Source organism: Teleopsis dalmanni, chromosome 2 (genome assembly GCF_002237135.1).
Source record: "Teleopsis dalmanni isolate 2A chromosome 2, ASM223713v2, whole genome shotgun sequence".
In the NCBI taxonomy this organism is placed as follows: domain Eukaryota; kingdom Metazoa; phylum Arthropoda; class Insecta; order Diptera; family Diopsidae; genus Teleopsis; species Teleopsis dalmanni.
This window is the reverse complement of record NC_051847.1, coordinates 219,313,041-219,328,122: the sequence shown is the minus strand read 5'-3', so window position 1 is coordinate 219,328,122 and position 15,082 is coordinate 219,313,041. Positions and strand designations below refer to the sequence as shown.

Here is a 15,082-nt window from a genome sequence, read left to right as displayed (position 1 = left end):
ATACTTGGCTAAATACACTTTCAGTTGTCGGCAAGTTATGCTGATGGCAGTACTTCTCCGAAAACTGTGGCTGATATAGCTTTGGATGATGCAGTTAAACTAAAAGTACTGAATTCCTTTATACGACTAACACCGGAATTAGCTTTACACCAAGCAAAAGAATCGGCTTACCGATATAAAGAAAAGAAATCTTTCAGTTCGGTCGATGGCATTACAATTGCAGTGAAAGACAATTTTTGTGTCAAAAATGTGAAAACAACATGTGCTTCCAAGTGCGTACTCATTTGAATAAATACGCTAAAAATCAAAGTAAATGTCTCAAGACTTTCCACAGAATGCTTGAAGATTTTGTAGCTCCATATAATGCTACAGTATATGAACGTCTCTCAAAAGCCGGAGCAGTTCTTATTGGTAAAACAAATATGGATCAATTTGCTATGGGCTCAGGCACGGTAGATTCAGTTTATGGCCCTACAAAGAATGTATGGAGCGAAGATCTGACTGAAAACAATTGGCGCATATCTGGTGGAAGTTCAGGTGGATCTGCTTCTGCAGTTGCTGCAGGCATATGTTACGCGTAAGTAGCAATTCCATTTAAATCGATTTGTTTTTAATTCTATTTGAACATTTTTACATAAAGGCCCTAACCTCATTTATCCACATAAGTCCATTACTGTTAATATGTAATATTGTTTCGAATTTTGTATTTATTTTCATAAACATACACAGAATGCAACGCAAGTCTTGTTTACAATTTTATTTAGCGAATATTTCGCTTATATTTTATTACATAACAATGTTACTTTAAAAATGTTCGTATTGCAATTGAACTAAATTAAATTATGATTTCGGTATCTCCTAGTTCTTCGTCTGTTGGTAGATTTATAACGCTGGGATCAATGTAATTTGGATTCACCAAATCCAAACCTGCCTCTTCGCGACGTCTAAGTTCCAAATAGCCCTCACGTTGCGCCCAGTCTCTCATTTGTGTATCAGGCAAATACGACCAAACGAATGTTCCCCACACAAGACAAAGTGTCACAGAGAAGAAGAAACTTGCTTTCGTCACATTTCGATCTTCGGTTTGGTCTTTAGCATCAAATCCGTAGCTTACCCAGTTTCTTGGATCGGGTTTTGCAAAATCCTCTTTTGTTGTTGGCACAATGGTTGTTACTGTGTCTTCCTTTTTTTGTGAGGTTTTGATCGTTCGAAACGCGTTATTTATGGCAATGCTACGCTGCAAAATTGAGCGATTAGTTAAACGAAATAGCGCAGACATTTTAATAAATATTTGCGTTTAATTATGCAGTTTCTTAAAAAAATTTTCTCAGCGAGCTATTTGACAGCTTGTACAAATGTCAGAATTGCGTAAACAAATCAAAGTGTTGCCAACTTGGCAAAAATATTGAAATTTAGAATTTTTGTAGGTATTGGCACTTATAAAATGATTTCGATGAAAACACTATTCTATGTACAATAATAAAATAAAAATACTTAAATTAGACTTAAATTTAACATCTGATTTGTTTAGAAAATGCACGCAAAAATTTAAGACCGTAGTATTTTTTAAATTTAAGCTAAAATTAATATTATCTATTATTACCACTTTTTTAAGATTGTACATGTTACCATAATTAATAAAGGCGTTCATTAGTAGATCTAATTGCTTTATTTCCCTTGCAACCAATAAGATTCTGACGAGAATTATGACTAAAGTAGATGAACGGTGGTTAAGATCTGATGATGAATATGTCACAATTATTTTGATTAACTATCCTAATCCTACTAAATATCACCATAAAATAAAACATCTTTTTTTGTAGTGCAATTGGTTCCGATACTGGTGGTTCTACACGTAATCCAGCTTCATATTGTGGTATAGTTGGTCTAAAACCGACTTATGGACTTGTTTCTCGTAATGGTCTGATTCCATTAGTCAACTCAATGGATGTACCGGGTATACTTACCCGAAATATAACGGACTGTGTTGAAGTGCTAAATGTTATAGCTGGTCCTGATGAAAAGGACTCGACAACAATTAAGAAACCTTTTCACAAAATCCATGTACCACCAATAGAAAAAATAGACATTCGAAATTTACGCATAGGTGTACCTAAAGAATATCACTGCCCTGGACTTTCAGTTGAAGTATTAGATACATGGAAAAAAATTGCAGATATACTAGAGGTTGCTGGAGCGAAGGTAAGTCAAGTATCTTTACCTCATACAGCAGCTAGCATATTTGTATACTCAATACTTAACCAATGTGAAGTAGCTAGTAATATGGCTAGATATGACGGTATTGAATATGGACATCGCGCTGAAGATGAACACAGCACAGAACAACTATACGCAAAAACACGCGCACAAGGTTTCAACAGTGTAGTTAAAACGCGAATACTAACTGGAAACTACTTTTTATTAAAAAGAAATTATGAAAAATATTTTGAGAAGGCATTGCGGGTAAGACGACTTATTGCTGAAGATTTTAAAAACGTATTTCAGCCCGTTGATATTGCTAATCAAGTAGATATTTTGTTGACACCAACTACACTCACCGAAGCTCCATTATATAAAGATTTTATACAACAAACCAATCGCGATCAATGTGCAGTGCAGGATTTCTGTACACAACCAGCAAACATGGCCGGTATACCAGCAATATCTTTACCCATTAGATTGGCGAGCAATGGTTTACCAATTAGTTTGCAACTAATGAGTCGTTCTCTTGGCGAAGAACTCCTATTCAAGGTGGCACGGTGGATTGAAGCACAAGTTCAATTTGATTGCTTGGAAAATAAAAAAATATACGAAGCAAGAAATTAGGTAAAAAAACGAAAAATATATTTAAAATAAACAAAAAATAATTTAAACTATAATTATGTCCTTATACATTTATTTACGCGTAGAAATTATGTTTGATTTTACTAGGCTTGCTATATGTCCACAAGAGATTTTGCATATAAATACCCACATAGGTACTGAAATGGAGAAAGGCACACTCGTTGGAAAACTTAATATACTCTCCAATGGGGAAAGGTTAAATTTCGAATTATATTTCACTACAGCTTCATATCTGTACCAACTTGAAATTATAATTAATGCCACCATAAGTACCCCTTTCAGAGCATATCCTCCAATAAGTTCGACTCTGGTGCCACTCATTTGAGCACTGCGAATATTTTGTGATATATCATTTTTTACGTCGGTTAGTTTTCGTTCAGCACGCATTATTTTGATAGTTCTAGCATATTCACCACTGTATTCTTTATTGCGTGCATCTTCCAGCTCTTTACGTGCATATTGCATCTTCTCGCGTAGCTCTGACGAATCGTTGCATTTTGATAATATCTTTGGTATTTGCAACTATAAGACAAAAACCTTTTATTTTTGTATTGTGTTTGTTGAAGTATTAATTACCAATTTAACAATTTCCGAAGAAAACGACACCAAAAAACACAAAAATGGTATAATTAAAAACAAAGCCATAACTCTGAACCAATTTATTGTCTGTTGTGTGTGATAACAACAATAGCAAATCATCTGATATGAGATTTCAGTGTTGCCATATGGAAGAAATCGCAATGTCTTTAAATCTTTGTTGATCAATGTTTGGTGCTTTCATTTGGCAAAAAACAGCAAGTTGCTTAAGCATGATATAGACGATGCTACATGTATGCACATCAAATATGTAGATCAAGGATGCGCTATACATTTTGAAACAAGGTATGCATACTTCATTTTGATTTATTTTCTACAGCGTTCATAACAACAGCGGAGTAAGTATGCTATTTGGTAGTACGCATATTTCGTCTGCATCTATGTAGCATCGTCTATATCATGCTCTACTTTAGGCGCTAAGCGAGATGTTTGGATCACTGTTGCAATCTGTCCAATTTTATATTTTCGCAAAGAGCAAAGCTAACATATGTGGCAATAATGCAGCAAACTATATTTTGCATAAAAACAAATAATTATTTTTATATGATTAAAATTAATATAAATTAATTAATATATTAAATTGAATATTAAAATGAATAATGAACTAAAAGAAATGTTAAAAAAGGCAGTATATTTTGAAATTTCGTTTTACAACAAAATTAATAACAGTTTAGAGTATTTATGCAACTATTAAATTAAAAAACTTATAGAGTTTTTCAATTATACTTTCTTCATGTAATTCTATAAATTTTTGTATATATTTACACAGTTTTGTATATTTTTAAAAAATATTATAGTTCTACAATTTTTTAAATTTGTGAAACATTTTAAACTTGTTTGAATTTTTGTTTAATTTTCAATGAAGGTTCACAATAGTTCGCTTATTATGTAGTAACACTTTTTTTTTACTGGCCGATGTGCCGATGAAAATAGTGTTGTTTTGCGTACATTTCGGCCACTATAGGCCAGCAACTTGCTGTTTTTTGCCGTTTTTGCGAGCGTCCGCAAAGGCCTTACGTTACATATTATTTTTCTACAGTAAAAGAATAATTCGCAAAAATGCATTAACGGTAAAGATTTAATAGCCATTTAAAATGGTGTTGTATTAAAAATCAGCAGTCATTGAAGAAACTAAATATTATAGCTTTTGTGCGCACTTAATAAAGTAACCACCAGAATGTTATAAGTTTCATTGTTTTATTTAAAAACGTACATAGTATTGAAAACCTTAACGATCCATAAATTGTTGTCAAATTTAATTATTTAAAGATCACTAATGATAATTTTAATATCTTAGAGTAAACAAATTAGCATGGCTACATTTAATTATAATACGTCCTTACGTCCTTGCTGAACTTTGGGGTGAGCCTGGAGTAAGAGTTTTAATTGAGATTTACTTTAAGTTCAAATTTCATTTTCGATTGGTAATTCTCGAGTGAAATGTATAATACTTGAGATAAATTTATAATACTTTAAAATAAAATTTGATAAATTAAAAGTTTATCGAAATTTAATCCAGATTTACCAATTGAAAACTTCATTATTTATGTAACTGATAAAAATAAATCCAAAAAAATAAGTCTGGCTCTCGTTTCATCCACACAGCGAATTAAAAAATCAATGCTTTAGAAATGCAACCCTGTCTGTGGCAGCTGATTTGAGTCTCTTTAAAATATTTAACGAAATATTTTATCAAGAAATATTTGTTTACGAAAGAAATGAACACAATAAAGAAGTAGGGAATCAATGTATAGCAAAAAACTGTTAGTGATTTTAAAAACAAAAACATGAGTTCAACAACATCTAAGTCACTATGCAAAAGTTCGAACTTAAAAATCCGTTCCTCAATGCGTGGTGTTAAGCGCTGCTCAAGTTGCGGAGAAATGAATGGTCAACGAGCGCAAATATGTAACAATAAGAATTGCAAATTACGGCAAAAGACATTAGCAATGAGATTGCCGTTTGATCCCGTGGAATTGATTGACAATACAGTAACAGAAGTTGCTTCGACTTATTACTCCATACGCTGTAAAGAACGTGATGCACAGCCTCGCAATTTCGTCCATATAACTGAAGTAACGTTGTCGAAGGAATCGCAACATGCCACGATCATGGCTCGAAAGACCATTTGTTTTGCAGATACGTGTAAGTACGACACCAGTGATACAATGGGTTTTGTTAGTTGCAATCACGTCAAAGCATGCAGTGTAGATCCTACTAAGTCGATACCTAAAGCAGAAGTTTTTACGGTTGCAAGAGAAGTTGTTTGGAATCTAAATATAACTACAGAGCAAAAACAACGTCTATGGGATTTGTATAAAGCTGGTGAACAAAAAATTCCATCTGTCCAGCGCATTAGTGCTACCGCTTTTGTCGTAAAGTGTCTGAAATCGAGAATCTTTCCTATGGGCTATTTACATGTGACAGCCACTGGCAAGCAATTGTCAGCTAAAAAACATGTTAGTACTCATGTTTGTGCTTGTAAAAAACTTAAAATTATTGTTGAGTCTGATAATTCAGTGGTTATGCAAGAAGAAATTTGTGATCATATTTTACTTGTCCTCTCTGCCATCCTGAGTAAACCGAATGGCAAAACTGTTTATGAAAACTTTACAAGTGCTCTCAAACCATTTTGGATGCCTACTACCTTAGAACTTCCCTTGCTCGATACAATGCAGGAGGATGCATTTTTTGGTCCAAGCATTAATATTGGTGGAAATTTCGGGGATAAAAATGAGCAATCTTCAGCTGATGATATTTTCATTTTTGGTGAAGAGTTTGAGGTAAAATGATCAAAAAGTTTGATTAATATAATTTGAATGTATTATCTTTGTAGATGCCACTACCGGATCTGGGCGATGTTATACTTGACATAACGCCTGAAGATATGTTATCTCTTCAGCAAATAACTGATAATACAATAAGTGGAATTACGGCAACAAGCACTTCTGGCCAAAGTAAAATTATTGACCCGGTTAATTGCGCAGGCGATCCCAATTTAGTATCCAGTTGTGATTCCAACGAAAAGGATCAAGACATGCAATTTAATAGTATAAATAGTATAAGTAGTGCTACCACAGTTGCAGCATGCTTAGCAGAGGAATCTGCTACGCTTCCTGACACTGCTACTCATATGGAACTTAGTGATTGCAATATTGAACTAATGGATCAATTTCAGTTGACTGATCAAATAGATCTATGCAGTGATGATATATCCTTGCCAGCATTAGTAGCTGATCAGTCAAATTTATTTTCTGTATTGCAAGGTGCAACAGTACCACTAACAACAGCTATTACAAATAGCTCAGCTGATACTTGCCTATCTACTAATATAAGCTACGATTTGTCTGGTAGTAACACTGTTTCTAAGTCTTTGTTGAAACCAAAAACTTTAACAACTGCTAGCACAACTTCATTGATTACAGCAGATCCATCTGCAATAGAAACAACTTTACCACCAATAGAATTACCTACAATAGCGGTAGTTAAAAAGTACCCAGTTAAGGCATCATCACTAGTAACAGAGGTTAAGACTCGTTTATATCCACCAATACCAGCTAAACGAGCTTTGATTGTCAACACACCAAAGAGTCAAACTCCATTAGTTGGGGTGGGTACAGATATAAGTGAAGAAGCAGCGGAACCTTCGCTTGCCTATTCAGCGTGGCTTGAGTATGTCATAGAAATAATTAACGATAGCGTAGAAATTGTCGATGAACCTAATATCAAGCATAGCTTTCATGTTCATGAGGTAAGATTTGTTATCTACATATTTCATAGTTTATTTTTATAAAAGGTTCCTTTTTGTAAATTCCACAGGAAATATTTTCGCATTTTAGTAAACAATTTAGTGTGGGTATTAAGCGCCGAATGCCGAATTTCACGACACTAGTAAAAAATGGAAAGTATAAAGGTCTTATAAAATACACATGGTACTTTACTACTGCTTCCACAGTGCGCAGAATATTTAACACCAAAAATGTTTGTATAATCTGTATATATTATGTAAATTGTTTAATAAGTTGAGTATCGTTTTCAATATCGTGCATATTATCAGCTTTAAATTATGTTATTGTGTGACGCATCATCCAACAAATAATAATTTATATCAGCTTATTGAAATTGAATACATTTATTAAACTGATTTGATTTAAAGACTTTTTAAAACTAAGTATCTTGATTTTGGCGTGATATTGAAAGATCTCAACTTATTAGACTTTTTATTTTAAAAATTAAATTTGAGTTTAAAGTACATTTAAAACATTTGCATTTTAGGTTTCTATTACTTTGGAGAGAATATTTGAACGCACAAATGATGGCTTATATATTCCTTATATACGTGCAACTAACAACAACTCTGATGAAAAACATAAACGCATATATCCTAAAGTTTCTCTGTATATGGCACACATCTGGTTCGAATGCAAAGATAATGTCAGTTTGTTTATTTTGAAATATTTTACATAATTTAGCATAATCAAAAAATTTATTTATATTTTATTTTTATCTAGAAACATAAAAGTTTTAAAATCGAGTGGTTGCCAAATGCATTTCCTAAAAGTCATTTTGGAATTTTGAACATAGAATTTTCACTTGATATAAAATATCCAAATTTGGTGATAAAAGATACGGCATCATAGAGACTTACATTTCTTTGTTAGATACAAAGTTAGTTAACTAATTATAAGTTCATTCTAAAATCAAAATAAATAACTTACATAAGTATTAAAAAGTCTAAAACTAATTATATACCATATATGCCTATTTATAATCAAAATGAAAAAGAATGTTGCTTTACTTTTTTAATATTTTATTATTTTTATTTAATAATTTTACATTTACTCCATTTGTTAGTTCTGCACATATAAAATATGCTCTTCATTATAACATACCATCAAAGAGATCTTATAAATTATCTATTTTACTTAGCTGCTCTTATATATCTCAAGTTTTATTTTTATAATTATACTTACATATTTTTATAAATTAACTATGTGTAATAGTTTTATTAATTTATTATTTAAACTGAAATTATATATTAGAAATTATAATATTTTAATGCTTTACTACTTATGTTGATTACATTTTTTAGCTACAATTAATTATATTATATAATTAAATTTTAAAAGAAGCTAAAAACGTATCATATATATATGTTCCAAAATATTAGTTGCGCAATAATAAAATCATTATTTTAATTTTTTTGATAACAAAATTATTTTTTCTCATTAACATTCAACAAATAAAAAGAGCTTTTTTAATTTATTTTTTTTTTGTAAATAATTTATTTTTTATTAGGCAATTAAAAATAATATACAATAAACATATACATTAACGTATATCTTTAAGTTAAATCTAGCCCAGTTCTGTTTATTTGTGGAGGAAAAAATATATGTTTTTGCTTAATTACTTTTGTATTTTTCTATTTAATTTAACTTAGTTTTAATTAAAATATTTATATGTAATATATTAAATATACTATATTACTTCGTTATGCAAATTATTTGTTTATGTTAAAATATATTATTATTTTAATGCTATTTGTTTATTATTATAATTAAATGAAATAATTTTTGTGATATTTAAATTATAAGAAAATGTTATCAAATAATCAAACAAACGATTAAATACTAAAAAAATAAATATTCATTTATAATTTAAATATATATTTAAATAAATATATTAAAATTATTATAAATAGATAATGTTTCTGAAACACGGAGGTATAAAAAACCGTTGTATATCTTAAGTTTTGGTTGTGAAAACAAGTATGTTCAGGATTATTTTATATTGTTAAAACTGCTCTTGTAGCGGAATTAGTGGCCATTAGTTAGTATTATTAAGATAAACCCATTATGTAATCTTATTATTCAAATGAACTTATTTTTAATGTGGAAACTATTATTATTAGAAGTCATAGTTATTCGATTGCAGAATTAGAATTCGGCTTCGTATAGAGCCAACGATTTGGATTTTTTGTGCCAACGATTGATCGTAACTTAACAGAAAATATTAAACCGTTCAGACGAACGTTACAATATTTTTCTTTACTTCAGATGAAAACAAGAGCTTTCTTCCAGATCAAAGTTATCAAATATGGTTCAAATATGGATCTATTTAGAAAGAGAGATATGACGGGAATTTCAAATACGAATACCTACGATAGGGTAGGATGGGATAGGGATAGGGTGGTACTGCATGTGGCCGATATTCTCAGTTGCTTTCGCATAAAATAACATTCTGTCTCTTCAGTTAGAGCCATCTTTTTTAAATGGTAGCTAAGGCTATGATGACCAATCTGATAACCTGCTAGCCATAATATTAGCCATTAGTTATAAAAATGTTTCCTCAACAGATGGGTTTGTGAGAGCGAATTTGAAGTTCATATTGAAACAAATTAATTACATTTAGTGTAAAACATATTAAACATATTATGCCACTGCATCTATTGAAAACAGTTTTTTTCAGATTATATATCTGAGAAAACTGCTTACAATGGAAAACTGAGAAGAGAAGAATTGACAAGAAATTAATTTTAACAGTAAATATTAGTCAGTCTGTGAAAAAAATGAGACAGATAAATTATCTGTATATTAGATACTGGCATACAGAGATAAGAAGTTATTGAAGAGGAAGGCATTTAGTTTAACTATTATATATCTACTAATTAATGCTTTAAAAATCCAAGTAAAGTTTTGATGATGATAAAATAAACAATAACGATTTTATCTTCTTCATAAAGATATATAATAGCTACTTTATAATTTGCCATTGTTAGAGAATTTATAATCATCACTGACAATATCAATTACAAAACTCTTTAAAGTATTTTGTTATATATTCTTTTATTTGTTTAATACATATCATTAACTAAGGTTTAAAAAATTCTTTAGATAAGTAAAGAATTGTAGCACTGAAGAATGTCTTTAAAATAATCCGAAATCAAACAATTGTTACTTAATTAATAAATAATATATTTGAATACTGAAGAGCTATTTCTGTTTATATAATAAATACTTAATTTTAATCATAGTTTATTATAAGAAAAACTAATAGTAACACAAAAGAAGTAAAATATCTTATAATATCTTGAAGAGTTACAAAAAACCAGTCTTTAAATTTTTTTATATGTTTAGTTTTATCCACTATTATTACATTTTCTAACTTCATAAAACTCTGCAGGGTGCCTCTACTGTGCTGAATGTGCAACCGATTTGTGCAACATATCATTTAGAAAAAATATAAATAAATCAAATTAATTTAAAAATAAAAATTAAAACTTAATTTTCTCATTTTAAGGGCTACGAAGGTGTATTGAAGGCACCCTGCAACTAATACTAAGTGCTGGTATATATGTACTTGGCATGTGCTTAATAAAATGCAAAATTCACATAAATTTATCAACTTTTTTCTTGAAATATTTAGTGGTTAATATTTCAAAAAGATACCATATATTTTTTTCATAAATTTAATTTTTGTTACTGTACAAATATCTTTTTCCCACAATTGTCCACATCTAAACATCTCAACTTTAGTTGTTAAACACACACTCAATTATTTGATTAATTTTTTTTTATTTATTTTAAATATTTGATCTCAACATTTACAATGGATTCTTACACATAATTGTTTCGTTAGTTTAAATTCCATATAAGTTAATAATACTTTTGCTTGCGCTTACAATTACGTACTTATAAGTTAATTATTCAATAGTTGCGTTCACGTTAATCCGCCTACGAAAGGAAATAATGAGTTCATCAAATAATGAGCCCTAAAAGCAGGCAATCATTTTGTCAACCAATAAATGCGCCTTATGTCGCTTACACGGAAGTTAAAGTGAACGCCCTTAATAACTTATATGAGTCATTTTTTTCTTTTTAATACTAAAATATTTTATCATTTTATTATGTTATCATTTCATCATTTAATATTTTTATTATTTAATAATGTCAATAATAATAATATTTTTATATATTATATTACAAAATTATATATTAATTTGCAGCAAACTAATTAGAATATTTGCTGTTATAAGTGCATATGTGTATTTACAGGGTGCGTTGTGCGTAGGTGCTTTACAGAGTGATGAGCAATAGGAATCTAAGAGCTTTAGAGCTTTAATTTAACTACATATTTGCATATTTTAATTAAGTTAAAGTATTTTACAATTTTACATAGTTTTCTTTATATTTTGAATTTTTGTGACTAATATTTCTAAAACTTAGGAGATTTTTTGTGTGCAAATGGAAACTGGGTGTGTTGCTCTAATATACACGTACCCTACTGCAGTAATAGAAACTGATAGGAAAGTAAAAGGACGGACACAATTATATAAATAAAAGAAGACAGAAGCTGGAGCTTATTCAATAATTTAAGTTTTTATTTAATATTTTTTTTTTGGATTTTTTCATATTCAATAATAATAATAGGTTTCTTTTTTGTTGTTTATTTTAATGGGTAATTAGTATTTGTTCTAGTTTATCTTACGCTTTTTTATGCAAACTGTTTTTATTAATATTATTTCTATTAATTATTTCTGAGTAAAGGTGCTATCTCTTTAACTACACTGAGGACAAAGGAATACTGCTGCGTTAATTAGAAAAGACTTAGAGGAAAAAAAAGAGTTTGAGAAAGATTATGAATAGCTGAGGTCATCTAGACAACATATCAATTAAATTTTTTAAAGTCAATTAATGATTCAACATTGAAACAAAACCAACCATGAGAGTATATAGAAGGACAGAGAATCATAAAGCTGGTAAGTGGAAAAATGACAAGCAGAAAGACAATACTAGTTTACAAAATAAAAAAAAAATTAAGTGCATATAATGACACTATATTTTATTTATTTTTTTTTGGCTTGATGAACTCAAAAATCATATTAAAACTATTTTCATATATGGACTTTCGAGATATGAGGTCTTAATTATTTTTTCATTCTTTTCGGAAACTTGTCGTAACATATCTTGAGTTACAAACGTGTGATTGGGTTGAAAAAAAATCAAATTAAAGATATAGAATCTCCAATAATTCGCCAGTAATATTATTAATTAATATTAATTATTAATTAATTAATATTAATTATTAATTAATTAATATTAATTATTAATTAATTAATAAGTAAATAATTAGTTAAAGTGAAAGTGAGTAAAAGAAGCTGTAAATACTCAAATATAGGCGGTTGTAGGGAATTAAATAAGAAAGAAAATTTTAAACTTATTATTAAATATATAAGTCTATTAAATAAAAAGAGATGGAGAGCGGAAGAATGTTGCCAGAAGATTTTGACCCATACAAATTGAAATAATAAGACAAGAAAAGGTGGTAGGAATGAAAAAGTTAAAGGGTATTAAATAAATCTTATAATGAAATCATATCAGAAAAAATTTAGAAAAATTATAGATCTCTGCATTGCTTTGAAAAGAAAAAACAAGAACTCTTATGCCTATGACTATTCTCTTATGACTATTCTTCTAGAACACATCGAAGAGAATAGATACCAAAGGATAAGTAAGGAATGAGCAGTATTCTTTTTTGTCCTTAATAAAGTAAGTGTATATCATTAAATATTGTTTACTTTGTTAAAACATAAACATTCACGTGCGTTTTAAATTTGATTTTGCAGTAAAAAACTGTTTTATTTTTTATATTCTTTATGTTTTTTTTATATGTAATATATCGTTTCATCGTTTTGTATACAATTTTTAATGTAATTTAATTAATATTTGGCTTAATAACTAATTAGGCTAATGACAATTTTATAATATGTAAAAAATTAACTTAATTATATTTCATAATATAAAAGACTATACACAGCATTTAAATAAATACAATAATTTAAAAGTAACTTAAATTTATATGGAATATCTCAATAATTGAGATTTAAAGTGCTGAACAATTTTGTAGAGTGCTTAAAAATGATTTTTATTTTTTCTACTTTATTTTAAATAGGATCACTTTCAACTGGAACATGCATGCATTTATGCATCTATGCATGCATGCATGTGTAATCAATTCTCATATAGATAATCCATATAAAAATATTTCTCATATAAACAAATAATAAATAATACATCTTAAAGTAAATACATATGTATATAAAACTACAACTAAATAATTTATTTGTTAGTCTAACCTACAATATCTAGACTTTGAGCATCTGTAACAGCTGCTGCAAGTGGTGTGTGTTGGTTATTATGATTGTTAGTTGTATTACCAGTACCATTATCATGTCCATGAATATGGCCATGCCCATGTACATGTCCATGTCCATGTCCATGACCATTACCATTGTTAGTATGTGTTAGATGATTAGTTGGTGTTAACAAAGGGGTTAATCCATCACCGGCACCCAATGGCATTGTAGGTGTTGTGGGCGTTGTGGGGATTTTGTGCAGCGCATCAATTGGATTTTGATCGACAATATGTAAACCGTACAATGTTGCATGTGTTGGTGATAGTGGTGCAGTAGTTCCATCGTCGTTATTCCCATTGTCAATATCATTGTCATCATCGATATCATCATCGTCCATATAGCGTTGTACATATTGTTGTTGTAGTTGATTTTGTTGATTTATTAAATTTAATATTTGTTGTTGATTGGGAATTATTGTTGCACAGAGTTCATCGTCATCATTGGGATGTGTTGTTGTTGTCGTTATTGTTGATGTGGTATTAGAAGTTGGCGTCGTTGATTCATTCGTTGAGGCAGCGTTAGTAGTTAAGTTAGTAAAATTAACATTAGAATTTAAATTATTTGTGGCTGTTACGGATAAAGTGGGAGTGGTTGTGGTTATTGTTGGTGTTTGTAATTGGGATATTGTTGAATTTGTAGTTGATGTAGTTGTGGTGAGTAATGTTGTTGGTGTTATTGTAGAGTTATTTAAATTAATACTATTATTCTGACTATTATTACTAAATCGTTTAAAATTATTACTCTGACTAATACTACTACTAAGATTACTAATACAGTTATTTTGTGTGACATTACCATTACTACAGATTTTACTGTATAAATCCGGTGTGGCTGTTGTTACATCCTCGAATTCAGTGCGTAATGCAGTGCGTTTGAGTAATTGCAAATTACGCGGCAAATGCGAGAGTATATTATATATAAGCCGCAAGTCTTCGCTGGATGTCCAAACTCCAGGTCGTTTGTTATGATACAATTTGGCGTACTGATATATGTTAGCCGTGTTGCAATATTCCATTTCGATGGACAGCGATGAAATGGCACAGAAGGTACATGCTTGTGCACCACCATATCTAGAATAAATAGAAATAAAATTAAATTATTATAATAAGACAATTATAAGTGTAAAGCAACTGACCGATCAACAACGACAATTGGTCCATTACGGTAATCGTTACACCGCTCATGTACATCAACAATGAAATCATAAATGCTATTTGGATTTGACATTTCCGGCCAGCTGGGGCAATGTAGCATTTTAACGTTAAGCTCATAATCGTCTTGTATCGATTGTATGACAAAGTCTCGACTCACGTAATCTCTTTTGTTTGCTTTATTTAAAAATTTAACACGGTAATAATCGCTTTCAATTGGAGTTGCCTCATCTGGCCAGAATTGTGCAAAGTTCTGAAAAATGATATAAAAATAAATTTTATTACTAATAGCATT

General features: G+C 29.7%; 6 protein-coding genes across 6 annotated transcripts in view; 4 read left to right on the top strand and 2 right to left on the bottom strand.

Annotated features, from left to right (window-relative positions):
• LOC119682694 overlaps window positions 1-581 on the top strand; it is a 2,805-nt gene extending 2,224 nt beyond the window's left edge. Inside the window, exons 5-6 of the mRNA XM_038096187.1 lie at window positions 25-272; window positions 335-581. Coding sequence (XP_037952115.1) covers window positions 25-272; window positions 335-581 — 495 coding nt within the window. The remainder of the gene's footprint in view (window positions 1-24; window positions 273-334) is intronic.
• Window positions 1-2,848, top strand: part of LOC119682668 (glutamyl-tRNA(Gln) amidotransferase subunit A, mitochondrial-like) — a 4,592-nt gene extending 1,744 nt beyond the window's left edge. Inside the window, exons 4-6 of the mRNA XM_038096158.1 lie at window positions 25-272; window positions 335-577; window positions 1,824-2,848. Of these exons, the coding sequence (XP_037952086.1) occupies window positions 25-272; window positions 335-577; window positions 1,824-2,826 (1,494 nt within the window). The 3' untranslated portion in view covers window positions 2,827-2,848. The remainder of the gene's footprint in view (window positions 1-24; window positions 273-334; window positions 578-1,823) is intronic.
• Window positions 1-15,082, top strand: part of LOC119676774 (tyrosine-protein phosphatase 99A-like) — a gene marked incomplete at its 5' end in the record, with an annotated part of 569,905 nt that overhangs the window by 128,649 nt on the left and 426,174 nt on the right. The gene's annotated exons all lie outside the window — the stretch shown is intronic.
• Window positions 763-1,356, bottom strand: LOC119680892 (NADH dehydrogenase [ubiquinone] 1 beta subcomplex subunit 11, mitochondrial-like). The gene has a single exon (XM_038093904.1). The coding sequence runs from the start codon at window positions 1,277-1,279 to the stop codon at window positions 836-838; it is 444 nt and encodes a 147-aa protein (XP_037949832.1). The 5' UTR covers window positions 1,280-1,356; the 3' UTR covers window positions 763-835.
• On the bottom strand, window positions 2,883-3,524 carry LOC119680891 (guided entry of tail-anchored proteins factor 1-like). Its single transcript, XM_038093903.1, has 2 exons — window positions 3,421-3,524; window positions 2,883-3,366 (listed from the first exon to the last, which is right to left on the bottom strand). Exons 1-2 carry the CDS (start codon window positions 3,487-3,489, stop codon window positions 2,896-2,898), a joined length of 540 nt encoding a protein of 179 aa, XP_037949831.1. The 5' UTR covers window positions 3,490-3,524; the 3' UTR covers window positions 2,883-2,895.
• Window positions 5,057-8,155, top strand: LOC119680880. Its single transcript, XM_038093892.1, has 5 exons — window positions 5,057-6,224; window positions 6,278-7,192; window positions 7,261-7,422; window positions 7,717-7,875; window positions 7,953-8,155. The coding sequence occupies exons 1-5, from the start codon at window positions 5,229-5,231 to the stop codon at window positions 8,079-8,081; spliced, it is 2,361 nt and encodes a 786-aa protein (XP_037949820.1). The 5' UTR covers window positions 5,057-5,228; the 3' UTR covers window positions 8,082-8,155.